This window comes from Paramisgurnus dabryanus, chromosome 9 (genome assembly GCF_030506205.2).
Source record: "Paramisgurnus dabryanus chromosome 9, PD_genome_1.1, whole genome shotgun sequence".
Classification (NCBI taxonomy): domain Eukaryota; kingdom Metazoa; phylum Chordata; class Actinopteri; order Cypriniformes; family Cobitidae; genus Paramisgurnus; species Paramisgurnus dabryanus.
In genome coordinates this window covers 10,992,371-11,020,350 of record NC_133345.1, presented here as the reverse complement: position 1 = coordinate 11,020,350, position 27,980 = coordinate 10,992,371, and the positions used below count along the sequence as shown (strand labels likewise).

General features: G+C 38.4%; 1 protein-coding gene across 1 annotated transcript; it reads right to left on the bottom strand.

The window, feature by feature from the left end:
* Positions 1-127: 127 nt before the first annotated feature.
* On the bottom strand, positions 128-27,584 carry LOC135769767 (uncharacterized). Its single transcript, XM_073815650.1, has 61 exons — positions 27,443-27,584; positions 27,181-27,269; positions 26,906-27,104; positions 26,704-26,817; positions 25,198-25,407; positions 24,986-25,074; positions 24,070-24,268; positions 23,873-23,986; positions 23,653-23,766; positions 23,441-23,529; positions 22,907-23,102; positions 22,717-22,830; positions 22,307-22,597; positions 21,845-21,933; positions 19,049-19,247; positions 18,846-18,959; positions 18,654-18,731; positions 18,339-18,427; positions 17,906-18,104; positions 17,702-17,815; positions 17,478-17,576; positions 16,959-17,047; positions 16,289-16,487; positions 16,086-16,199; positions 15,894-15,971; positions 15,583-15,671; positions 13,769-13,967; positions 13,565-13,678; positions 13,341-13,439; positions 12,830-12,918; positions 12,144-12,342; positions 11,941-12,054; positions 11,749-11,826; positions 11,438-11,526; positions 11,017-11,215; positions 10,813-10,926; positions 10,589-10,687; positions 10,078-10,166; positions 9,391-9,589; positions 9,188-9,301; positions 8,996-9,073; positions 8,685-8,773; positions 8,264-8,462; positions 8,060-8,173; positions 7,837-7,935; positions 7,326-7,414; positions 6,640-6,838; positions 6,437-6,550; positions 6,245-6,322; positions 5,934-6,022; positions 5,513-5,711; positions 5,309-5,422; positions 5,086-5,184; positions 4,575-4,663; positions 3,888-4,086; positions 3,685-3,798; positions 3,493-3,570; positions 2,091-2,179; positions 1,675-1,873; positions 1,471-1,584; positions 128-1,345 (listed from the first exon to the last, which is right to left on the bottom strand). Exons 1-61 carry the CDS (start codon positions 27,485-27,487, stop codon positions 1,217-1,219), a joined length of 7,779 nt encoding a protein of 2,592 aa, XP_073671751.1. The 5' UTR covers positions 27,488-27,584; the 3' UTR covers positions 128-1,216.
* Positions 27,585-27,980: the final 396 nt, after the last annotated feature.

The window sequence follows — 27,980 nt, the reverse complement described above, 5'->3', positions numbered from 1 at the left end:
ACTCAAGTAAAAGTAAAAAGTAAGTCATTTTAAATTTTCTCAGAGTAAAAGTTACTTTTTTTACAGCGGGGAGAGGTGGAGGATTCTAGTATAGTTAAAAAAGGAAATATAAATCTCAAACTAGTTGTTTTTAATTGTAGGAACATCTTTACAATTAAAATGCAATAACAAAAAGTTAATAAAATAAAAAGCTTTTTTAAACTAAGAAACATTTATGGAATTGTTTAATGATTTTTACATGTGAGTTATGCACTTTTGAAGGTGGTCAGCAGCTAGTAAATACAATCACTATAGTAAGGTTGTAATTGATGTATTGCTGGTAACATACATTACTTTAATAAACTATATATAGTTTAAATGAGCATCTAATGAGATGAGTGCCATGGCTGTATACTTTTGACACGTTTATTGTCTTCTATCTTCCCTGACCTGGGTACCTGATGTCTAAGACCTTTATTCTTTCACTGACTCACTCGCTCTCTCTCTCTTTCTCTGAAATGTCTAATGACCCGCGCATTCTCGAGGACGTTCTGAAGTTGTGTTTGACTTGACGCGAAGCTGCTAAACATCGGAAGATAGTGCACATGGTATTAAAAACGCGTCATGCAAATGAGCGGTAAAAACCCGGTCGTTTCGTACTCAAGAGCATGAATCATACCTTTCATAGGAATGAAACACTCGCTCTGCGTCAGTAGAAAGTGGTCGCTTAAATATGGCCAGGGGTTTCTTTCATAAGATTTGAACTGAGGCGGGTCTGCATTAGCGCGCGCCTGGCTCGTCCGTTTCCATGGTTCTTTTTGCGCATTCCCCCACCCATCAATCATCCGTTGCGCGTCTTTATCACCTTGCATTTTTAAATATTTGTTTACTCAGTAACGGATATGATTTAAAATGTAGCAAAGTACAATACTTTAAACAAAACATACTTAAGTAAAAGTAGAAGTACAGATTTTAAACCGACTGAACAAAGAATGTAAAGGTACACAAAAAAACTACTCAATTACAGTAACGTGAGTAAATGTAATTCGTAACTTTCCACCTCTGAAAGCAGGTGTGTTGGATTAGAGTTGGGCCTGAACACTGCAGGACAGTCGATTGACAGCAATAGGTTTGGCCACACCTGCTCTATCGTATGCAATTGACTTTTTGGTAAAAACAGGATTTTGTATGTGCCACAGTTTAATTTTATGTTTCCTCTACATTGCACACAGAACAGTCACTGGAAAACATCTACTGTATCACTCACAGGATTTTGGACGGGAAGCGAGAGCTCCGAATGTATGGTGGAAGGAGACCAGCGCAAGAAGCCCCTTAGTTGTGTGGCAAATAAAGATGTGCTCCATTTCTAATGAGGATAAAGAGAAAAGGTGTATTTTAAAAGATCTTTACTCACCACGATTGTCATTGGCTTCTTACACAGTATCATTCATGCTTCGATATGATCAGAACTGTGAAAAACATTTTAATTACTTGTATGAAGGCAAACAGGTTCATTGTAACATCTCCTTCAATGTTTATCACTGACACTTTTTCCAGAGGTATACGGTGTTTGAACAGGTAGCACTCCTTGCCATTCACGTATACCTGGTAAATCAAAGCCATAAGGTCAAGGTGAGGATAAGCTGTTAGCTGTTTTTAAGGCATTTTGTGAGTTTTGTGTGACACAGCGTGTACCTGATATCCTTCAGGCTTGATGACAATAAACATCTCAAAAGCTTGTCCCACTTTAAATGGGTTGTCAGGGACAGACTCCTCAGCCTCCCATCCTCCATTTTTAAAGCTATTCAGAGCTACAATCGAGTTGTGTCGTGGATTGAAGTGAAAAGCGATGTCATCCTTGTCAGACCGCCCAGTCTTGAAGTTTATTGTAAACCTGCACAAAAGTGGAGGCAAGTTAAAGCATCTGATTTTAAATGCAACAGGCTGTTTATATTCTTTCATCTCCCATGATAAATTTGTGCAATCTACAAGCCTTTCATCTTAGATCACAAATCATTTAATATTTTGTGTTGAAGAGATCCACTAAATTCTAGGAGTAAATACACTGTTGATAGAATTCCATAAACAAAGCTTCCAAAAGTACTGCTTACCGGTCACCTGTAGTGCCAACAACACCCTGAAAGTACAAGGCCAGTCCTGCTTTCAGCCCCTCAGGAATTGTACCCACATAGGGAAGGGACTGCAGTAAGCAAAATAAATTGGCATCAGTCATATGTCAAACAGAACCTTGTGTTAGGTTTTAAAATCACTGACGTGGGAAATGTGGAATTTTTTAGGCATTACCTTTCAGACACTGTGTGACTATGACTTCTTTTGTTTAATGCCATTGGCATGCTCAATTGTTACTTTGGGCCCTATTTTAACGATCTGAAACGCAAGTGCGAAGCGCAACGCGCAAGTGAGTTTGTGAGCGGATCTTGGGCGCTGTTGCTATATTCCGGTGTGAGAAATAACTCTTGCGCCGGGCGCAAATCAATAAGGGGTTGGTCTGAAGTAGGTTCATTATTCATAGGTGTGGTTTGGGCGTAACGTCAAATAAACCAATCAGAACGCTAGCCAACATTCCCTTTAAACGCAAGGGCGCAAGTTCCATGGCGGGTTGCTATTATTATGACGGATTTACCAGGCGCACGCCAGGAGCGGTTCACAGCCGAGGAGACCGACGTCCTTGTACGGGGGAATCCCACGCTTGCCAGCATAAATCGGGCACGCCGTGTAACGGGAGGTGGATCTGCCTCAGGACTTGACGCCAGAAGAGGACATCGCTGCGTCCATCCTCACCGCTGAAAGGGTTTGGGGGCTTTGAAATCGGACCCAAGAAACGCAAGCAAGGTCCAACCCCAAAGTACTCTTACAAATCAAGTTCATATACATTAAGGTTTCTTATGAAAACATTTTAATTATTATTTACATAAAATAAACGTAATACAGCCACACAACAAAGTTATGAAAATATTTTAATCGTTATTTGCATGAGAATAAATAAAAACTATCACCACAATGCTCACCACTATGATTCCCCTTATCTCGTGTATTAATATTTTTAAGTGTAACAATTTATGATTTGCAAAAATAACTGTTGCATCTGTGTAGATTAGATAAGCAAAGTGTATGCGCGTTGTGCACCCTATACATTATGGTCAAGCATGCGCCCTTAAAATAGCATAATGAACAACGCGCAACGCGCCACTGACTTTAAACTTTTTTTTTCTGGTCAGTGGCGCAATTGTTTTTTGAAACTGCAAAATAGCATCAGGGATGGTTTGCGCCGGAACACGCCTCTTTTTTTGCGCTGAACCACCCAGGGAGCGCAAGTTCATTCCCTAGTTTGCCGACGTGCTTCTGTGACGGGAAAAACCCGCTGTGCGCCGGGGCAAAATACGAATGATACATGCGTCACGGACAACGTCAATTGCGCTGGGTGCAAGATAGAGCCCTTTAAGTGCTTGCATGTTATTGTAAAGAAGTTTTAGAAAAGCATGCGTGACTCACAGGATTTTGGACTGGAAGTGAGAACTCTGACTGTACGGTGGAAAGGCCCCAGCGCAAAAAGCCAAGACTATACCAGTTCTAAGGAGGAGGGAAAACAATATTTTAAGAAGAATCATTACTCTCCACAATATACTTGTGAAAAATAATTATTTACACTTCATTATCATAGCTTCTGAAAATTTTTCACCATACTTGTATGAAGCCAGCAAGGTTCACCACAACATCTTCAGCAATATTCAACACTGAGACTTTTTCCAATGGAATACGATGTTTGAACAGATAGTACTCCCTGCCATTCACATATACCTGATGGATTGAAACCAAGGGGTCATTATGAAGAGAATTTCTTAACTGTGTTTGAGGCATCTTTTAGGTTTTGGTCACAAAGAACATACCAGATATCCTTCAGGCTTGAACACAAAAAAAATCTCAAAAGCTTCTCCCATTTTGAAGGGGTTGTTAGGACCAAATTCCTCAGCCTCCCATCCTCCATTTCTGAAGGTGTTCATGACCACATTCGAGTTGTATCGGGGATTGAAGTGGAAAGCAATGTCATCATTGTCACCCTGCCCAGTCTTGAAGTTTACTGTAAACCTGCATGAAAGTCAAGGGCATATAAGCAACTTAACGCAAATTATGACAAATGGTTTTTCAATCTTTTGTGTTTCATGATGAAATGTATCATTTTTTTTTTTGCATTACACTTTGGACACTGCAATATGACTATGGCTTACGTGTTAAAATACTGTTCTTATGCACAGCTGTTACTAAGTACTTGCACATATTTGTAAAGTTAGAAGTTTTAGAAAAGCATGTGGGACTCAAAGGATTTTGGACTGGACTTCAAAACTCTAACTGTATGTTAGAAAAGCCCCAGTGCAAAAAAGCAAAGACTATCTTTTACGTTTCCATTTCTTTTAAGTTGCAGATGTATTCCCACAGCCTAAAAGTACAACACTTTTAACCACTAATGGTTCAATCTCCCCTGTGTGTGAACACTTGGGGATCTTCCCTGACTATGTGCTAACAACACAAATTTTTAATAAAACTACTTGTTCACAGTCATTTAAAATTCTGCTTACCGATCACCTTTAGTACCAGCAACTCCCTTTAAGTACAAGGCCGTTCCTGCCCTCAGTCCCCCGGAAATTGGACCCACATAAGGAAGGGCCTGCAGTGAGCACAGAAAATAGAAATTGATCCTTTGTGAAGCAGATTATAGCGGAAGGTCTTGAACCGACTGAAAAGGCACAAATGGATTTTTTGGAGGGCATCACCCCAAATGACCCTACCGCAGACAGGCCCTTCCATACTCCTGGGTATGGACTGTCCTGCAAAGTTAAGCTCCAGCCCAATCAAATGTATCTGAAGCAGCTTATCATTGAAAATTTAAAGCAGGTGTGTTGGATTAGAGTTGGGCCTGAACACTGCAGGACAGTCGATTGGCAGTAATAGGTTTGGGCACCCCTGCTCTACCGTATGCAATTGACTTTTTGGTAAAAACAGGATTTTGTATGCGCCACAGTTTAATTTTATGTTTCCTCTACATTGCACACAGAACAGTCACTGGAGAACATCTACTGTATCACTCACAGGATTTTGGACGGGAAGCGAGAGCTCCGACTGTATGGTGGAAGGAGACCAGCGCAAGAAGCCCCTTAGTTGTGTGGCAAATAAAGATGTGCTCCATTTCTAATGAGGATAAAGAGAAAAGGTGTATTTAAAAGATCTTTACTCACCACGAATGTCATTGGCTTCTCACACAGTATCATTCATGCTTCGATATTATCAGAACTGTGAAAAATATTTTAATTACTTGTATGAAGGCAAACAGGTTCATTGTAACATCTCCTTCAATGTTTATCACTGACACTTTTTCCAGAGGTATACGGTGTTTGAACAGGTAGCACTCCTTGCCATTCACGTATACCTGGCAAATCAAAGCCATAAGGTTAAGGTGAGGATTAGCCGTTAGCTGTTTTTAAGGCATTTTGTGAGTTTTGTGTGACACAGCGTGTACCTGATATCCTTCAGGCTTGATGACAATAAACATCTCAAAAGCTTGTCCCACTTTAAATGGGTTGTCAGGGACAGACTCCTCAGCCTCCCATCCTCCATTTTTAAAGCTATTCAGAGCTACAATCGAGTTGTGTCGTGGATTGAAGTGAAAAGCGATGTCATCCTTGTCAGTCCGCCCAGTCTTGAAGTTTATTGTAAACCTGCACCAAAGTGGAGGCAAGTTAAGGCATCTGATTTTAAATAGCAACAGGCTGTTTATATTCTTTCATGTCCCATGATAAATTTGTGCAATCTACAAGCCTTTCATCTTAGACCACAAATCATTTAATATTATGTGTGTGTTGAAGAGATCCACTAAATTCTAGGAGTAAATACACTGTTGATAGAATTCCATATACAAAGCTTCCAAAAGTAAGTCTTACCGGTCACCTGTAGTGCCAACAACACCCTGAAAGTACAAGGCCAGTCCTGCTTTCAGCCCCTCAGGAATTGTACCCACATAGGGAAGGGACTGCAGTAAGCAAAATAAATTGGCATCAGTCATATGTCAAACAGAACCTTGTGTTAGGTTTTAAAATCACTGACATGGGAAATTTGGATTTTTTTAGGCATTACCTTTCAGACACTGTGTGACTATGACTTCTTTTGTTTAATGCCATTGGCATGCTCAATTGTTACTTTAAGTGCTTGCATGTTATTGTAAAGAAGTTTTAGAAAAGCATGCGTGACTCACAGGATTTTGGACTGGAAGTGAGAACTCTGACTGTACGGTGGAAAGGCCCCAGCGCAAAAAGCCAAGACTATACCAGTTCTAAGGAGGAGGGAAAACAATATTTTAAGAAGAATCATTACTCTCCACAATATACTTGTGAAAAATAATTATTTACACTTCATTATCATAGCTTCTGAAAATTTTTCACCATACTTGTATGAAGCCAGCAAGGTTCACCACAACATCTTCAGCAATATTCAACACTGAGACTTTTTCCAATGGAATACGATGTTTGAACAGATAGTACTCCCTGCCATTCACATATACCTGATGGATTGAAACCAAGGGGTCATTATGAAGAGAATTTCTTAACTGTGTTTGAGGCATCTTTTAGGTTTTGGTCACAAAGAACATACCAGATATCCTTCAGGCTTGAACACAAAAAAAATCTCAAAAGCTTCTCCCATTTTGAAGGGGTTGTTAGGACCAAATTCCTCAGCCTCCCATCCTCCATTTCTGAAGGTGTTCATGACCACATTCGAGTTGTATCGGGGATTGAAGTGGAAAGCAATGTCATCATTGTCACCCTGCCCAGTCTTGAAGTTTACTGTAAACCTGCATGAAAGTCAAGGGCATATCAAAGCAACTTAACGCAAATTATGACAAATGGTTTTTCAATCTTTTGTGTTTCATGATGAAATATATAATTTTTTTTGCCATTACACTTTGGACACTGCAATATGACTATGGCTTATGTGTTAAAATACTGTTCTTATGCACAGCTGTTACTAAGTACTTGCACATATTTGTAAAGTTAGAAGTTTTAGAAAAGCATGTGGGACTCAAAGGATTTTGGACTGGACTTCAAAACTCTAACTTTATGTTAGAAAAGCCCCAGTGCAAAAAGCAAAGACTATCTTTTACGTTTCCATTTCTTTTAAGTTGCAGATGTATTCCCACAGCCTAAAAGTAAAACACTTTTAACCACTAATGGTTCAATCTCCCCTGTGTGTGAACACTTGGGGATCTTCCCTGACTATGTGCTAACAACACAAATTTTTAATAAAACTACTTGTTCACAGTCATTTAAAATTCTGCTTACCGATCACCTTTAGTACCAGCAACTCCCTTTAAGTACAAGGCCGTTCCTGCCCTCAGTCCCCCGGAAATTGGACCCACATAAGGAAGGGCCTGCAGTGAGCACAGAAAATAGGAATTGATCCTTTGTGAACCAGAATATAGCGGAAGGTCTTGAACCGACTGAAAAGGCACAAATGGATTTTTTGGAGGGCATCACCCCAAATGACCCTACCGCAGACGGGCCTTTCTATACTCCTGGGTATGGACTGTCCTGCAAAGTTAAGCTCCAGCCCAATCAAATGTATCTGAAGCAGCTTATCATTGAAAATTGAAAGCAGGTGTGTTGGATTAGAGTTGGGCCTGAACACTGCAGGACAGTCGATTGACAGCAATAGGTTTGGGCACCCCTGCTCTACCGTGTGCAATTGACATTTTGGTAAAAACAGGATTTTGTATGCGCCACAGTTTAATTTTATGTTTCCTCTACATTGCACACAGAACAGTCACTGGAGAACATCTACTGTATCACTCACAGGATTTTGGACGGGAAGCGAGAGCTCCGACTGTATGGTGGAAGGAGACCAGCGCAAGAAGCCCCTTAGTTGTGTGGCAAATAAAGATGTGCTCCATTTCTAATGAGGATAAAGAGAAAAGGTGTATTTAAAAGATCTTTACTCACCACGAATGTCATTGGCTTCTCACACAGTATCATTCATGCTTCGATATTATCAGAACTGTGAAAAATATTTTAATTACTTGTATGAAGGCAAACAGGTTCATTGTAACATCTCCTTCAATGTTTATCACTGACACTTTTTCCAGAGGTATACGGTGTTTGAACAGGTAGCACTCCTTGCCATTCACGTATACCTGGTAAATCAAAGCCATAAGGTCAAGGTGAGGATTAGCCGTTAGCTGTTTTTAAGGCATTTTGTGAGTTTTGTGTGACACAGCGTGTACCTGATATCCTTCAGGCTTGATGACAATAAACATCTCAAAAGCTTGTCCCACTTTAAATGGGTTGTCAGGGACAGATTCCTCAGCCTCCCATCCTCCATTTTTAAAGCTATTCAGAGCTACAATCGAGTTGTGTCGTGGATTGAAGTGAAAAGCGATGTCATCCTTGTCAGTCCGCCCAGTCTTGAAGTTTATTGTAAACCTGCACCAAAGTGGAGGCAAGTTAAGGCATCTGATTTTAAATAGCAACAGGCTCTTTATATTCTTTCATGTCCCATGATAAATTTGTGCAATCTACAAGCCTTTCATCTTAGACCACAAATCATTTAATATTATGTGTGTGTTGAAGAGATCTACTAAATTCTAGGAGTAAATACACTGTTGATAGAATTCCATAAACAAAGCTTCCAAAAGTAAGTCTTACCGGTCACCTGTAGTGCCAACAACACCCTGAAAGTACAAGGCCAGTCCTGCTTTCAGCCCCTCAGGAATTGTACCCACATAGGGAAGGGACTGCAGTAAGCAAAATAAATTGGCATCAGTCATATATCAAACAGAACCTTGTGTTAGGTTTTAAAACCACTGACATGGGAAATTTGGATTTTTTTAGGCATTACCTTTCAGACACTGTGTGACTATGACTTATTTTGTTTAATGCCATTGGCATGCTCAATTGTTACTTTAAGTGCTTGCATGTTATTGTAAAGAAGTTTTAGAAAAGCATGTGTGACTCACAGGATTTTGGACTGGAAGTGAGAACTCTGACTGTACGGTGGAAAGGCCCCAGCGCAAAAAGCCAAGACTATACCAGTTCTAAGGAGGAGGGAAAACAGTATTTTAAGAAGAGTCATTACTCTCCACAAAATACTTGTGAAAAATAATTATTTACACTTCATTATCATAGCTTCTGGAAATTTTTCACCATACTTGTATGAAGCCAGCAAGGTTCACCACAACATCTTCAGCAATATTCAACACTGAGACTTTTTCCAATGGAATACGATGTTTGAACAGATAGTACTCCCTGCCATTCACATATACCTGATGGATTGAAACCAAGGGGTCATTGTGAAGAGAATTTCTTAACTGTGTTTGAGGCATCTTTTAGGTTTTGGTCACAAAGAACATACCAGATATCCTTCAGGCTTGAACACAAAAAAAATCTCAAAAGCTTCTCCCATTTTGAAGGGGTTGTTAGGACCAAATTCCTCAGCCTCCCATCCTCCATTTCTGAAGGTGTTCATGACCACATTCGAGTTGTATCGGGGATTGAAGTGGAAAGCAATGTCATCATTGTCACCCTGCCCAGTCTTGAAGTTTACTGTAAACCTGCATGAAAGTCAAGGGCATATCAAAGCAACTTAACACAAATTATGACAAATGGTTTTTCAAACTTTTGTGTTTCATGATGAAATGTATAATTTTTTTTGGCATTACACTTTGGACACTGCAATATGACTATGGCTTACGTGTTAAAATACTTTTCTTATGCACAGCTGTTACTAAGTACTTGCACATATTTGTAAAGTGAGAAGTTTTAGAAAAGCATGTGGGACTCAAAGGATTTTGGACTGGACTTCAAAACTCTAACTGTATGTTTTGAAAAGCCCCAGTGCAAAAAGCAAAGAATATCTTTTACGTTTACATTTCTTTTAAATTGCAGATGTATTCCCACAGCCTAAAAGTACAACACTTTTAACCACTAATGGTTCAATCTCCCCTGTGTGTAAACACTTGGGGACCTTCCCTGACTATGTGCTAACAACACACATTTTTAATAAAACTTCTTGTTCACAGTCATTTAATATACTGCTTACCGATCACCTTTAGTACCAGCAACTCCCTTTAAGTACAAGGCCGTTCCTGCCCTCAGTCCCCCGGAAATTGGACCCACATAAGGAAGGGCCTGCAGTGAGCACAGAAAATAGAAATTGATCCTTTGTGAAGCAGATTATAGCGGAAGGTCTTGAACCGACTGAAAAGGCACAAATGGATTTTTTGGAGGACATCACCCCAAATGACCCTACCGCAGACAGGCCCTTCCATACTCCTGGGTATGGACTGTCCTGCAAAGTTAAGCTCCAGCCCAATCAAATGTATCTGAAGCAGCTTATCATTGAAAATTTAAAGCAGGTGTGTTGGATTAGAGTTGGGCCTGAACACTGCAGGACAGTCGATTGGCAGTAATAGGTTTGGGCACCCCTGCTCTACCGTATGCAATTGACTTTTTGGTAAAAACAGGATTTTGTATGCGCCACAGTTTAATTTTATGTTTCCTCTACATTGCACACAGAACAGTCACTGGAAAACATCTACTGTATCACTCACAGGATTTTGGACGGGAAGCGAGAGCTCCGACTGTATGGTGGAAGGAGACCAGCGCAAGAAGCCCCTTAGTTGTGTGGCAAATAAAGATGTGCTCCATTTCTAATGAGGATAAAGAGAAAAGGTGTATTTTAAAAGATCTTTACTCACCACGAATGTCATTGGCTTCTCACACAGTATCATTCATGCTTCGATATTATCAGAACTGTGAAAAATATTTTAATTACTTGTATGAAGGCAAACAGGTTTATTGTAACATCTCCTTCAATGTTTATCACTGACACTTTTTCCAGAGGTATACGGTGTTTGAACAGGTAGCACTCCTTGCCATTCACATATACCTGGTAAATCAAAGCCATAAGGTCAAGGTGAGGATAAGCTGTTAGCTGTTTTTAAGGCATTTTGTGAGTTTTGTGTGACACAGCGTGTACCTGATATCCTTCAGGCTTGATGACAATAAACATCTCAAAAGCTTGTCCCACTTTAAATGGGTTGTCAGGGACAGATTCCTCAGCCTCCCATCCTCCATTTTTAAAGCTATTCAGAGCTACAATCGAGTTGTGTCGTGGATTGAAGTGAAAAGCGATGTCATCCTTGTCAGACCGCCCAGTCTTGAAGTTTATTGTAAACCTGCACCAAAGTGGAGGCAAGTTAAGGCATCTGATTTTAAATAGCAACAGGCTGTTTAAATTCTTTCATGTCCCATGATAAATTTGTGCAATCTACAAGCCTTTCATCTTAGACCACAAATCATTTAATATTATGTGTGTGTTGAAGAGATCCACTAAATTCTAGGAGTAAATACACTGTTGATAGAATTCCATAAACAAAGCTTCCAAAAGTACGTCTTACCGGTCACCTGTAGTGCCAACAACACCCTGAAAGTACAAGGCCAGTCCTGCTTTCAGCCCCTCAGGAATTGTACCCACATAGGGAAGGGACTGCAGTAAGCAAAATAAATTGGCATCAGTCATATGTCAAACAGAACCTTGTGTTAGGTTTTAAAATCACTGACATGGGAAATTTGGATTTTTTTAGGCATTACCTTTCAGACACTGTGTGACTATGACTTCTTTTGTTTAATGCCATTGGCATGCTCAATTGTTACTTTAAGTGCTTGCATGTTATTGTAAAGAAGTTTTAGAAAAGCATGCGTGACTCACAGGATTTTGGACTGGAAGTGAGAACTCTGACTGTACGGTGGAAAGGCCCCAGCGCAAAAAGCCAAGACTATACCAGTTCTAAGGAGGAGGGAATACAGTATTTTAAGAAGAATCATTACTCTCCACAATATACTTGTGAAAAATAATTATTTACACTTGATTATCATAGCTTCTGTAAATTTTTCACCATACTTGTATGAAGCCAGCAAGGTTCACCACAACATCTTCAGCAATATTCAACACTGAGACTTTTTCCAATGGAATACGATGTTTGAACAGATAGTACTCCCTGCCATTCACATATACCTGATGGATTGAAACCAAGGAGTCATTGTGAAGAGAATTTCTTAACTGTGTTTGAGGCATCTTTTAGGTTTTGGTCACAAAGAACATACCAGATATCCTTCAGGCTTGAACACAAAAAAAATCTCAAAAGCTTCTCCCATTTTGAAGGGGTTGTTAGGACCAAATTCCTCAGCCTCCCATCCTCCATTTCTGAAGGTGTTCATGACCACATTCGAGTTGTATCGGGGATTGAAGTGAAAAGCAATGTCATCATTGTCACCCTGCCCAGTCTTGAAGTTTACTGTAAACCTGCATGAAAGTCAAGGGCATATAAGCAACTTAACGCAAATTATGACAAATGGTTTTTCAATCTTTTGTGTTTCATGATGAAATGTATCTTTTTTTTTTTGCCATTACACTTTGGACACTGCAATATGACTATGGCTTACGTGTTAAAATACTGTTCTTATGCACAGCTGTTACTAAGTACTTGCACATATTTGTAAAGTGAGAAGTTTTAGAAAAGCATGTGGGACTCAAAGGATTTTGGACTGGACTTCAAAACTCTAACTGTATGTTAGAGAAGCCCTAGTGCAAAAAGCAAAGACTATCTTTTACGTTTACATTTCTTTTAAGTTGCAGATGTATTCCCACAGCCTAAAAGTACAACACTTTTAACCACTAATGGTTCAATCTCCCCTGTGTGTGAACACTTGGGGATCTTCCCTGACTATGTGCTAACAACACAAATGTTTAATAAAACTACTTGTTCACAGTCATTTAAAATTCTGCTTACCGATCACCTTTAGTACCAGCAACTCCCTTTAAGTACAAGGCCGTTCCTGCCCTCAGTCCCCCGGAAATTGGACCCACATAAGGAAGGGCCTGCAGTGAGCACAGAAAATAGGAATTGATCCTTTGTGAAGCAGAAAATAGCGGAAGGTCTTGAACCGACTGAAAAGGCACAAATGGATTTTTTGGAGGGCATCACCCCAAATGACCCTACCGCAGACAGGCCCTTCCATACTCCTGGGTATGGACTGTCCTGCAAAGTTAAGCTCCAGGCCAATCAAATGTATCTGAAGCAGCTTATCATTGAAAATTTAAAGCAGGTGTGTTGGATTAGAGTTGGGCCTGAACACTGCAGGACAGTCGATTGGCAGTAATAGGTTTGGGCACCCCTGCTCTACCGTATGCAATTGACTTTTTGGTAAAAACAGGATTTTGTATGCGCCACAGTTTAATTTTATGTTTCCTCTACATTGCACACAGAACAGTCACTGGAGAACATCTACTGTATCACTCACAGGATTTTGGACGGGAAGCGAGAGCTCCGACTGTATGGTGGAAGGAGACCAGCGCAAGAAGCCCCTTAGTTGTGTGGCAAATAAAGATGTGCTCCATTTCTAATGAGGATAAAGAGAAAAGGTGTATTTTAAAAGATCTTTACTCACCACGAATGTCATTGGCTTCTCACACAGTATCGTTCATGCTTCGATATTATCAGAACTGTGAAAAACATTTTAATTACTTGTATGAAGGCAAACAGGTTCATTGTAACATCTCCTTCAATGTTTATCACTGACACTTTTTCCAGAGGTATACGGTGTTTGAACAGGTAGCACTCCTTGCCATTCACGTATACCTGGTAAATCAAAGCCATAAGGTCAAGGTGAGGATTAGCCGTTAGCTGTTTTTAAGGCATTTTGTGAGTTTTGTGTGACACAGCGTGTACCTGATATCCTTCAGGCTTGATGACAATAAACATCTCAAAAGCTTGTCCCACTTTAAATGGGTTGTCAGGGACAGATTCCTCAGCCTCCCATCCTCCATTTTTAAAGCTATTCAGAGCTACAATCGAGTTGTGTCGTGGATTGAAGTGAAAAGCGATGTCATCCTTGTCAGACCGCCCAGTCTTGAAGTTTATTGTAAACCTGCACCAAAGTGGAGGCAAGTTAAAGGGATAGTTCGGCCAAAAACGATAGTAGCCTCTTATGGAACGGCTGAAATTCCACAAGGGGGCGCATTTGTTCCTCAGACGTTGCACAATAAACATGACATCCGAATATATTCATTATAAATCATGAATGAAAAGTGAGATTCGAACGAATGTCTGTTAGTGAACTTATTGTATACACTATTTATATCGTAATTCGGTCAGAAACTTCAAGATTGTGAGATGAACAAATCGTTTTGGATTAAAAGGCTTGGATATTCCATTTCCTTGGACTTTTGGGGATTTATGAACAATTTGTTTTGGACAATTTCACCGAAGCGGATAAAGGAAAGATTTTGAAGGTAAGTAAATATCCTAAATCGGCGCCGCCCGGTTCAGGTAACTAACAACTAGATTACAGTTTTATGACTGCTAAAAATCATATTATGCTTTCTGTGTGCACTTAATGGAATCCCGAAAGTCTAAGCTTTACAACGATGTGCCGCATGACCGTATATTTTGAAGATTTAATGCTTCAAAGTTACAATGACGTAATGCAGCCTCACGTGCAAGGGAGGGGGTGTGCCGTGTACGGCACAGTGTTCCTTATCAGGTTAAACCCATGATTTACTCACCCCCAAGCTGTCCGAGTTGCATATGTCCATCGTTTTTCAGACAAACACATTTTCGGATATTTTAGAAAATATTTTAGATCTTTCTGTTGATTAAATGTAATGTTACGGGGTCCAGCAATAGTCCACGACCTTCAAGTCCAAAAAAGTGCGTCCATCCTTCACAAATTAAATCCAAACGGCTCCAGGATGATAAACAAAGGTCTTCTGAGGGTAATCCGTGCGGTGTTGTTGTAGAAATATCCATATTTAAAATGTTATTAACGTAATTAACTACCTTCCGGTTTCGCCGCCATCTTAGACTCAGGAGAGAGTATTAGCGTAGTGTACGCACTTTTCTTAGTGACGTATGACAAATTCGGAGGGCGGGGGACAGAGCAGCAACAGAGAAACCGCTGTATGCTGGGTAAGCGCTCATCCTGAATGCGGATGACTCTAAGATGGCGGCGAAACCGGAAGGTAGTTAATTACGTTAATAACATTTTAAATATGGATATTTCTACAACAACACCGCACGGATTACCCTCAGAAGACCTTTGTTTATCATCCTGGAGCCGTTTGGATTTAATTTGTGAAGGATGGACGCACTTTTTTTGGACTTGAAGGTCGTGGACTATTGCTGGACCCCGTAACATTACATTTAATCAACAGAAAGATCTAAAATATTTTCTAAAATATCCGAAAATGTGTTTGTCTGAAAAACGATGGACATATGCAACTCGGACAGCTTGGGGGTGAGTAAATCATGGGTTTAAGATCGTTTTTGGCCGAACTATCCCTTTAAGGCATCTGATTTTAAATAGCAACAGGCTGTTTATATTCTTTCATGTCCCATGATAAATTTGTGCAATCTACAAGCCTTTCATCTTAGACCACAAATCATTTAATATTATGTGTGTGTTGAAGAGATCCACTAAATTCTAGGAGTAAATACACTGTTGATAGAATTCCATAAACAAAGCTTCCAAAAGTACGTCTTACCGGTCACCTGTAGTGCCAACAACACCCTGAAAGTACAAGGCCAGTCCTGCTTTCAGCCCCTCAGGAATTGTACCCACATAGGGAAGGGACTGCAGTAAGCAAAATAAATTGGCATCAGTCATATGTCAAACAGAACCTTGTGTTAGGTTTCAAAATCACTGACATGGGAAATTTGGATTTTTTTAGGCATTACCTTTCAGACACTGTGTGACTATGACTTCTTTTGTTTAATGCCATTGGCATGCTCAATTGTTACTTTAAGTGCTTGCATGTTATTGTAAAGAAGTTTTAGAAAAGCATGTGTGACTCACAGGATTTTGGACAGGAAGTGAAAACTCTGACTGTATGGTGGAAAGGCCCCAGCGCAAAAAGCCAAGACTATACCAGTTCTAAGGAGGAGGGAAAACAGTATTTTAAGAAGATTCATTACTCTCCACATTTTACTTGTGAAAAATAATTATTTACACTTCATTTTCAAAGCTTCTGGAAGTTTTTTGACGTACTTGTACGAAGCCAGCAAGGTTCACCACAACATCTCCAGAAATATTCAACACTGACACTTTTTCCAATGGGATACGATGTTTGAACAGATAGTGCTCCCTGCCATTCACATATACCTGATGGATTGAAACCAAGGGGTCATTGTGAAGAGAATTTCTTAACTGTGTTTGAGGCATCTTTTAGGTTTTGGTCACAAAGAACATACCAGATATCCTTCAGGCTTGAAAACAAAAAAAATCTCAAAAGCTTCTGCAATTTTGAAGGGGTTGTTAGGACCAAATTCCTCAGCCTCCCATCCTCCATTTCTGAAGGTATTCATGACCACATTCGAGTTGTATCGGGGATTGAAGTGGAAAGCAATGTCATCATTGTCACCCTGCCCAGTCTTGAAGTTTACTGTAAACCTGCATGAAAGTCAAGGGCATATCAAAGCAACTTAAAGCAAATTATGACAAATGGTTTTTCAATCTTATAAGTTTCATGATGACATGTAGACTTTCTTTTGGGATTACGCTTTAGACACTGCAATGTGTCTATGGCTTATGTGTTAAAATACCAATGTTGTACACAGCTGTTACTAAGTAGTTGCACATCATTGTAAAGTGAGATGTTTTAGAAAAGCATGTGTGATATTGGACTGGACTTCAAAACTCTAAATGTATGTTAGAAAATCCCCAGTGCAAAGACTATCTTTTACGTTTACATTTCTTTTAAGTTGCAGATGTATTCCCACAGCCTAAAAGTACAACACTTTTAACCAATAATGGTTCAATCTCCCCTGTGTGTTAACACATGGCGACCTTTCCTGACTATGTTCTAGCAACACAAATTTTTAGTAAAACTACTTTTTCGAAGTCATTTAATATACTGCTTACCGATCACCTGTAGTACCAGCAACTCCCTTTAAGTACAAGGCCGTTCCTGCTCTCAGTCCCCCGGTAATTGGACCCACATAAGGAAGGGCCTGCAGTGAGCACAGAAAATAGCAATTGATCCTATGTTAACAAGAATATAGCGGCAGGTTTTAAACCGACTGACATGGAACACTTGAAATGTTTTGGGGCATCACCCCAAATAACCCTACCACATGCGGGCCTTCCATACTCCTGGGTATGGACTGTCCTGCAAAGTTTAGCTCCAGCCCAATAAAATGTATCTGAAGCTTATCAGTGTCTTCAGGGTCGCTTGAAAATTAAAAGGTGTGTTGGATAAGAGTTGGGCCTGAACACTGCAGGACAGTCGATTGGCAGTAATAGGTTTGGGCACACCTGCTCTACCGTATGCAATTCGCTTTTTGGTAAAAACAGGATTTTGTATGCACCACAGTTTCATTTAATGTTTTCTTTACATTGCACACAAAACAGTCACTGGAGAACATCTACTGTATCACTCACAGGATTTTGGACGGGAAGCGAGAGCTCCGACTGTATGGTGGAAGGAGACCAGCGCAAGAAGCCCCTTAGTTGTGTGGCAAATAAGGATGTGCTCCACTTCTAATAAGGATAAAGAAAAAAGGTGTATTTTGAAAAATCTTTACTCGCCACGATTGTCACTGGCTTCTCACACAGTATCATTCATGTTTCGATATTATCAGAACTGTGAAAAACATTTTAATTACTTGTATGAAGGCAAACAGGTTCATTGTAACATCTCCTTCAATGTGTATCACTGACACTTTTTCCAAAGGTATACGGTGTTTGAACAGGTAGCACTCCTTGCCATTCACGTATACCTGGTAAATCAAAGCCATAAGGTCAAAGTTAGGATAAGCTGTTAGCTGTTTTTAAGGCATTCTGTGAGTTTTGTGTGACAAAGAGTGTACCTGATATCCTTCAGGCTTGATGACAATAAACATCTCAAAAGCTTGTCCCACTTTAAATGGGTTGTCAGGGACAGATTCCTCAGCCTCCCATCCTCCATTTTTAAAGCTATTCAGAGCTACAATCGAGTTGTGTCGTGGATTGAAGTGAAAAGCGATGTCATCCTTGTCAGACCGCCCAGTCTTGAAGTTTATTGTAAACCTGCACCAAAGTGGAGGCATGTTAAGGCATCTGAATTTAAATAGCAACAGGCTGTTTATATTCTTTCATGTCACATAATAAATTTGTACATCCTACAAGCCTTTCATCTTAGATCACAAATCATTTAATATTATGTGTGTGTGGAAGGAATACAGTCTATCCCTGAGTAAATTCCAGGAGTACATACACTGTTGATAGAATTCCATATACACAGCTTTTAAAAGTACTGCTTACCGGTCACCTGTAGTGCCAACAACTCCATGAAAGTATAAGGCCAGTCCTGCTTTCAGTCCCTCAGGAATTGCACCCACATAGGGAAGGGACTGCAGTAAGCAAAATAAATTGGCATCAGTCATATGTCAAACAGAACCTTGGTAGGTTTTAAAATCACTGACATGGGAAATTTTGAATTTCTTTACGCATTACGTTTCAGACACTTTTATGAGACTATGGCTTTTTGTCTGAATGCTGCTGGCATACACAACCATTACTTTAAGTGTTTGCACATTATTGAAAGTTAGAAGTTTTAGAAAAGCATGCGTGACTCACAGGATTTTGGACTGGAAGTGAGAACTCTGACTGTATGGTGGAAAGGCCCCAGCGCAAAAAGCCAAGACTATACCAGTTCTAAGGAGGAGGGAATACAGTATTTTAATAAGAATCATTCATCTCTACAGTGTACTTGTGAAAAATAATTGATTACATTTCATAATCATGGCTTCTGTAAGTTTTTTGACATACTTGAATGAAGCCTGCAAGGTTCACCACAACATCTCCAGAAATATTCAACACTGAGACTTTTTCCAATGGAATACGATGTTTGAACAGATAGTACTCCCTGCCATTCACATATACCTGATGGATTGAAACCAAGGAGTCATTGTGAAGAGAATTTCTTAACTGTGTTTGAGGCATCTTGTAAGTTTGGGTCACAAAGAACATACCAGATATCCTTCAGGCTTGAACACAAAAAAAATCTCAAAAGCTTCTCCCATTTTGAAGGGGTTGTTAGGGCCAAATTCCTCAGCCTCCCATCCTCCATTTCTGAAGGTGTTCATGACCACATCCGAGTTGTATCGGGGATTGAAGTGGAAAGCAATGTCATCATTGTCACCCTTTCCAGTTTTGAAGTTTACTGTAAACCTGCATAAGAGTTATGGCATGTCAAATCATGTGAATGCATGGTTAAAAGGCACAGATCTTTTCAGTTAATACTTCACAGTCAATTTTAATTAATCAAAGCTTAATTTTTAGGCATCCATTTTGTCAAGCATGTCTTTAAACGGATGACAAAAAGAATAAATGCATCACATTTTACTTGGGAAAACAGAATGACAACCAACAATGATCGCTGATAACATCAGACACAAGAATACTTAAACCATTCAAGATGCGTGTACCTTGTAGGGGATACCTGATGGGCAGAGATGTATAAAGTACTAGCGACCCAGACTTGAGTAAAAGTACAAGTGCTCTATCAAAAAAGTGACTTGAGTAGAAGTTGAAGTGCTCTTTAAGCACAGCACTTAAGTGGAAGTACTAAAGTATTAAACATGCTTTGTACTTAAGTATTGCAAGTAGTTTATTTTAAAATATACTACTCAAGTACTGAAAGTAAAAGTACAAGTATTGTGTAATGTAGTTATTAAAGAAAACAGTCAAAAGTTTGAATATAATATTGTTTATATTATTTCAAATGTTTAAGCTAAAGGACACTTACAATTCCTTTGGCTGTAGCAGGAGTACAAGGACATGAATGTTCAGATAATTCAGATTAATTTAACTGATATGGCGATAGAGAATTCAGAATTAATGAAATATTAGTCGATAAAATGGTAATAGGTAAAGGTACAAGGTGTTTCATTGAATTTAGGTTTCCTTCTTTCGCGCACACTCGCCCTTTCTTGCGCATTCTCTCTCTCTCTGTCTTTCTTGCGCACTTTGGTTCTCTCTTCGCTTCACATTTGTCAACAACCCTGGCTCATATTTGTGAGTGAGAGGTTGGGAGGGGTCGCCCTTTACTATCTCCAATTGGTTCAGACCACCATGTGACCATGATTCGTAACATTTGAGAGTAACGAGTAACTATGCAGCACATAAAAAATGTATTGGAGTAAAAGTATTAAACTCAAAGAAAAAATGTACTGAAGTAAAAGTGGAAGTAGGAGAAAAAAATAATACTTCAGTAGAGTACAGATACTGTCTTTTAGTACTTAAGTACAGTAGTGAAGTAGTTCTACTTCGTTACTATACATCTCTGCTGATGGGCATACATACAGTACAGACAGACCTCTGACACGAAAACACAGCAATCCAGAGACAAATCTAATCGTCCAGGCTATGCTTAAACATAACCTCGCAGCATAACTACTACTTTTTAATTTTTGTTTTATTGTCTTTATTGCTCTATCACTTATAAGTCACTTTTCGATAAATGAAGAAATGTAAATGTAAGACTGTCGAACAGTTTTATACTGAAAATATTAAAGTAAACTTCTGTCTCATAACATTTTCCTGAATTCTTTCATAATTCTAAGCTCTGTTTCTCATGCTTTCCCGTACACTGTAAAAAATACTTTGCTGCCTTCAAATTTTTTGTTGAATCAACTCGGATTTACAAGTCATTTCAACTTACTATTATTTATCTTAACAAGAGATGAGTTGTTATAACTACAAGTGAATTGTTATAACTTATAAAATTAAGTTGACTTTTCTCAATAATCGTTTATAAGTTGTGACAACTCATCGCTGTTGACATGACTTGTAAATCTGAGTTGATTTAACAAAAAAATGTAAGGCAGCAAAGTATTTTTTACAGTGTATTTGTTCATGAAATATTATGGCATATTACGCTGTCTCTCTTGTGCATTTTTTGCACAAGCACTCCTGATATAAAAAAATAACCTTAAAGCCCTGGCTATTGTACGTTGTTTTCAGGTTTTACTACTATTTACGATGTCCTATGCTACTACTTCAATATGTAGAAATGGGCTATGATGGAGATTGTTGTTTATGTTTCGTACACTTTAGTACTTTTACTATAATGCTGCACTAAGCTGAATTGCCAAATAAAAATACATACTTAAATCTCAATAAAAACATATATTGTTTAAGTATTTATTTTGTAAAGAATAAAACTGGATTCATACAATACTTGTTTCTTAATGCACTGCAGAGCTATTTAGTTGTCAAGCATATGAATTGGGTTGGTTTTAATAGCACTAATGTAGTTAAAGCACATGAAGCACTAAAAAAGTGCTTGGGACTTCATATCGGCCAGTATTTAACATGATTAGAATGCATTTCGTTTCAACGTCAACTGAGCAGAAAACAGCATATTTAAAATATCACTCTTTCTGTATCGCAATATGTCATTTTAAAAGCTGTTATGTGTCCTAATGTCTTGCCGCATTTTCTGTTGATAATTAAAGATTTAAACATTTTGCCAGCATGAGCTCATGTGTCACTGTCAGTCTTTTAAGCACTGTTGTATGCAAAAATAAGACAACTATTTATCAGCATGCACTGACTTATTCCATGTTGTTGTAAAAACAAAAGGGTCTAACCAAATCATGTGCTGCTGCGACCAACTAAAAAAGGTCGTACCAGTGGAAAAGTTAGTCTGGAGCCCTGATTTAGTATGAGGGGATTTAGCTTAACATTGACTACATTCTAGTAATATTTTTTTAGTCTTTTTAAATGATTAAATGTACTGTAGATAGCATAAAAGTAGTGCTTACCTATCACCTTTAGTACCTGCAACTCCCTTCAAGTACAATGCAAGTCCTGCTTTCAACCCCCCGGAAATTGGGCCCACGTAGGGAAGAGCCTGCGGTGAGCAGAAAAAAAAGCAGTCCTATGTCAACCAGATCCTTGTAAATGGTTATTAAAACTTGTTGAAATGGGAATTTCTTTTTTTGGAGGGGAGGGGGTAACACATTTCGGAAACTACTGTGTGCACTTGCTTTTTTGTGACATATGATTTTACTGCACTGTTTCTTTAAAGAATATTCCATGTAAAAAAACCTTAAATATAAAAAATAACTTGCCAATAGTGTGATATGCAATATGATAATGCTTTAAGTTTGTAAAATCGATTAAAATTTATTTTAATTGAACAATTGGTATTATGCATATAGTGATATGGGCATTTGTGACATTTTCAATAATTTTTATATATCTTACTGTCCTCTGTCACTTACAGGATTTTGGACTGGAGTCAAGAGTTGTGAATGTATAGTGGAAGGAGACCAGCTTGAAAAATCCAGACAGGTCTTCGTGACGGTTGGTGTAGGCTGGATGGTTGGTGTAGGCTGGATGGTTGGTGTAGGTTGGATGGTGGGTGTAGGCTGGATGGTGGGTGTAGGTTGGATGGTGGGTGTAGGTTGGATGGTGGGTGTAGGCTGGATGGTGGGTGTAGGTTGGATGATTGTTGTAGTCTGGATGACTGGTGTAGTCTGAATGTTTGCAGCAAATGAAGATGTGCTCCAGGACTAATGAGGGTAAAGAGAGTGTATTTAAAATCAAATTCTAATATAGATAGGTGTCACTGGAGTCTGACACACTGTCAATGCTTTAATAACACAAATATAAACAAAACTATTTGACATACTTGTATGAAGCCACCAATGTTAAAAACAACATCTCCACCAAGAGCTAAAGCTGACACTTTGTCCAGCGGTATACGGTGTTTGAACAGGTAGTACTCCTTGCCATTCACATATACCTGATGCACCAAAGCAAAAGGGTTAGCGTGAAGACAACTGAGGAGACTTGTGAGTTTTGTGTCACAAAGCACCTACTTGATATCCTTCAGGTTTCATTACAATGAATATCTCAAAAGCTTGTCCCATCTGGAAGGGGTTGTCAGGGCCAAATTCCTCAGCCTCCCATCTTCCATTTCTGAGTGTGTTCATGACCACATTTGAGTTGTATCGGGGGTTGAATTGGAAAGCAATGTCATCGTCACCTTGCCCAGTCTGGAAGTTTATTGAAAACCTGCATGGAAGTTGAGATGTGTTAAAGCAAGTTAATGCCTCCATTTTCTTTTCAGTCCCATTATGAATTATTTTGTCCTGTAACGTCCTAACATAGAATTATAAACTCTTTATTATTTAGTGCTTGTAAATGTTATCAACCACACTGCACAATGTTTGAATACACTTTATAACAGGTATTGTTTCGGAATTGTGAAGACTTGTAACTTGGTATGAGCACCTCTTGTATTATTGTCTCCCTATGACAAATCGCTTGATTGTTTCTTTTTTTTGTAAGTCACTTTGGATAAAAATGATGCTAAATGTAAATGTTATAAATTATTACAAAGCATTGCTTACCGGTCACCTGTAGTACCAGCAACTCCCTGCACGTAAAAGGCCATGCCGGCTTTCAGTCCTCCAGATATTGGGGCCACATAGGGGAGGGCCTGCAGTTAGCACAAGAAATAAGCATCAGTCTTGGTTAAAACTGTTTTTTTGCACTACTTTTTATGTAAGGACTTGCACTTCATTAACCACAGAGAATTCAATGGAAAGGAAATGTCACTCACAGGTTTTTGTAGTGGAAGTAAGAGCTCTGTTTGTATTATGGTAGGAGGACCAAAGCTGCTGATCCCACCGGTTATTGTTGTGAATTGTGGAGATAATGAAAATGTGGTCCAGTTCTTATGAGAAGAAAAGGGTGTGTGTAAGATTTTTAATCTCAATATCAACCTTACTGTAGTCTGATAAAATAATAGTACTATAACTCATCAAATATTTATGACTTACTTCTATGAAGCCAAGAATGTTCACATCAACGTTTCCAGCAATATTCAACGCTGTGACTTTGTCCAGCGGGATACGATGCTTGAACGTGTAAAATTGTCTTCCATTAACGTATAACTGAGGAACAAAAGTGAAAAGGTCCATGTAAAATCTTAGTTTTGTTTCATGATGCTCTTACCTTTATGTTATATAACACATACCTCATAACCCTCAGATTTGGTGACAATGAACAACTGAATAGGTTCTCCCATTTTAAAAGGATTATCAGGGCCATATTCCTCAGTTTCCCATTTTCCAGCCCTAAAGCTGTTCATGACCACTTTCCCCTTCATTTGGGGCGTGAAGTTAAAAGCAATGTCATCCTTGTCTGACCGCCCCGTCTTAAAATTGATTGTAAACCTGTGTGGAAGTTGAGACATGTCTATCTGAATGCAAAGCTAATTTACTTTTACAGATACATTTATTTACAAAGAGTCGTATTCATAAAACACGAGCAGAATGATTTTTTGTGTAAATTGTCCATAAAGTCGTTTTTGTGTAAATTTTCAGATTCATGAAAATGTTTGTATTTTCAAGATGTTAGTTGGTATGAAAGAAATGTACACTGGCTTTTAATGGTGCCTAAAACATTTAAACGTTCTGTATTCTTTTAGACAAACTAATGAAATTTGATGAACTATGTATTATAATGACATGTCACGAGTCATTTATTTTTTACTCTTTAACTTTGGGAAACTCAACAATGGAAAAGTTGACATTACTTGCTACTACATTTGGATATTCAGTAATATTGTTCAAAATAAGATACTAGTAACATGTTGTGGATATTCTAAATCACAGCAACAAATGCATCTCCGGAATAACGTGCAGTGCTTATTGTGAATAAGTGTGCATGCGTGGCGTGCCCTGTTTATGAATAATTGGAATACGTTAACATAAACACATTTCACTATCAAATCTTATGTTGTGAATCAGGAGGAAAGTTTTCGGAAAGGTCTGCGTGCAAATCACTCACATATTTACTCGTATATTTAGGAATGTTTCATGAATGAGACCCATTGTGTATATATTATTCATATACATTGCATATACAGGGCCTACAAAATAGCTGCTTACCTGTCAGCATTGCTAGCAACAGCGCCCTGCAAGAACAAGGCCTTTCCTGCTTTCAGCCCCCCATCGATTGGGCCCGTATATGGAAGGGTCTGTAAAGAGTGCAACAGAAAAGGCTTGGGAAATTTGGAATGTTGTTTATGTTGCTTTATAAAAGTACATTTTGTGAAATATTCTGTACTTTGTGAAATATGATAAAAAAAATTATTACTCACAGGGTTTTGTACTGGATTTAGGATTGAAAATTCAAATTCTCCTTGAACAGGTTGTACATTCCATTGAGTTTCAATCACTTGTGTTTCCTGTGGTGCACCCCCAAAACACCAAGACTGATTCAACTGGACTGATTCAACTGGACCTTGTACAAACGTCATGCCCTCCTGTGTCATTGTGCCCTGGCCAAAGATGTTAGAGCCAGCCCAGCTCTGTAAAAGTAGTTTAACAGACTTTACAAATACTGTAAGAGTTTTAAACACACACAATCAAAATGTCCCCAATTTCAGATACCTATTTGTCCTCGCTATTTGAAGGTGTTCCCTAATTTAACCAATTCAAAATATTCCATGTGTTATTTCATAATCTAAATTATGGATGAAAAAGAGAATAATGTCCTCACACTAAATATTGTTTGGACCTGAATATTCAGTGTGCAGACTGTTCTCTTTTATATCTGTAGATAAATTTTTTTGTCCAGCCCCTAATTTGTTATGGTCATAAAAAGATGAATCAGGGAAATTATTTAAGCACACATTTTAATCATGTTTGCAAAAATAAGTACTAAAAACTAAAATTCTTGCAGTGTCAGATTTCATACAGTACAAGGTCTTGAAAGTTAGATTTTTTTATTTTAATTGAGGTGATTTAAAGGTTTGAAATGGGCTTGAATTTGAAGTCCTTAAAAATGCTTGATTATGTCAGTTTTTGACAGACATTAGGTGTGAATAAAAACTTAAACACCGCCAGCTAATCGGTTTGTTTAATTTTGTTTAGTTTTTTGAGGCAATGTTTCATTTGTTTGTTTGTTTTTCAGTTTAAATGTTTCATTTGTTGCCACATTTAAAAAGGCACTTCATGCACCATTTGATTTGTATTCGCCTGATGCGCATCCATCTCTATAAACATGCCTTATTGACATTTTTATGTTAACTGGATAAAATCTGATAAATACAGACTTGTGTAACTAAAAATTACTTAAAATATTCCAACCAATAACCGTTAAAGAGACAGCAAGGCATGTTTATTAAGATTAAGATGTGTGCCCGGCAAAACCTAAGATGTCAATTTAAGAAACAAGTGACACATGATGTGCTTTTCAATTTAAAGTAATTTATCTGTTGCTCACTTATGCATATAATTTGTGGTCACAGTTTTACCAAAGTGGTACTGGTAAATAAAAATAATAATAATAAAAAATATTCCAAAAGACAATTTGCAGGATATAAACAAAACTGGTCCAGAAGCACTTCCTTTTTTAATTTTTTAACACTGAAAAAAATATTAATATTAATTAATATTAGAACAAAATACAACTAACAGAAAATTTAGAACTGAATAAAAATGTAAAATAAATGTGAACTAAAAAAACTAAAAACAACAGGAAGTGCTTCTGGTGCTAAATTGTCTATACGCTGTAAAGAACCCTTTGAAGTAGATCTATTTTTAAGAGTTTAAAGTAAAAATAAACAGGAATGTGGTTGAATTTAATAGAAAGCATCACTCACCCCAATGAACACTACGTTTGTTAAAGTAACCTGTCCTCCAATATCAAGAACAGTGACTTTTTCCAGTGGTATACGATGGTTAAATTTGCCAACCTCCCCTCCACTTAGAAACACCTTTAGACAATAAAAGATTAGAAGTGACACCTAAATATACATTTATCTTTTTCAATTTTGCATAGTTCAGTGCATCTTTAAAACACACCTGATAGTTTTCAGAATGGACAGCAATAATCAGATCAAAGCTGCCCCCTTTTTGTAAGGGTAAGGCCAGTTTCTCCTCTTTTCCCCATGATCCTTTTTGACGGCTGTTAAGGACCAAGCTGTTGCTGCTGAACACAGGCTTGAGCTGAAAGGCAATGTCGTCTCCATCAGCCTCACCACACTTCAGGTTTACCACAAAGCTAAAGAAATAAAAGACATGTTAAAGAGTGAATCAGTGACATTTTAAGTTTTAAATATTGAATAGAAAGTATTTACCTATCAGACTCAAGGGGAATACCTCCCTGAATGAAAATGGCTTTTCCAGCTTGTAGTCCTTCAGAGATGGGACTGACATATGGGATAGTCTGCATAGTAAAAATATAAACAGAAGCTGCTCATTTTCAGATGTCTGATACGGTTTTGATGCACATAAATGTTGACAATGTATAAATGGCTTGACAAACTTTTAACACAGCAATTATAACAAGAGAGTAATAGACATGAATATCGGTGAGAAGTGAAAGGCAAAGTAACTCACAAAGCTGGTGGCCTGGAAGCCTGTCTGAAACACAACACTGCTCATGTTGTCAATCACTCAGAAAAAGTGTCTTGATGGACGGGTAGATCCTAGAATCTGAATGAACTTTGCGGTTGAACAATCTTGGTTTTATAGTTTTGATGAGTGGGTGTGGTCCAGACCCCAAGGTACGTTTAGCCACAAGGCATTTTATATAGTTTAAATAGTTTGGAGTTTCAAGGGGTTTTTAATTTCTGTGGACTAGATTTTGCTTAGCAACCCACAGGCAAAATTTTATGTTTTAATAAACTGAATTAAATAATTTGCATTCTTATAACAGTTTAGCCCAAATCCACAATTATGCTGTTCACTAAACACTGCTAGGTTTAACAAGCAAATTAAACTAAAAAAAAAAATCAAATGCAAAATAAAACTAGCTCAATTATTGGCATAGTCTACACTGCATTGTTCATGCAAAGTTCACCAGCTAAAGCAGTGACCATTTTTTACTCTTAATAGCCAATATTGCTGCAAGGCCCAAGATTGATCTCTCCTATTA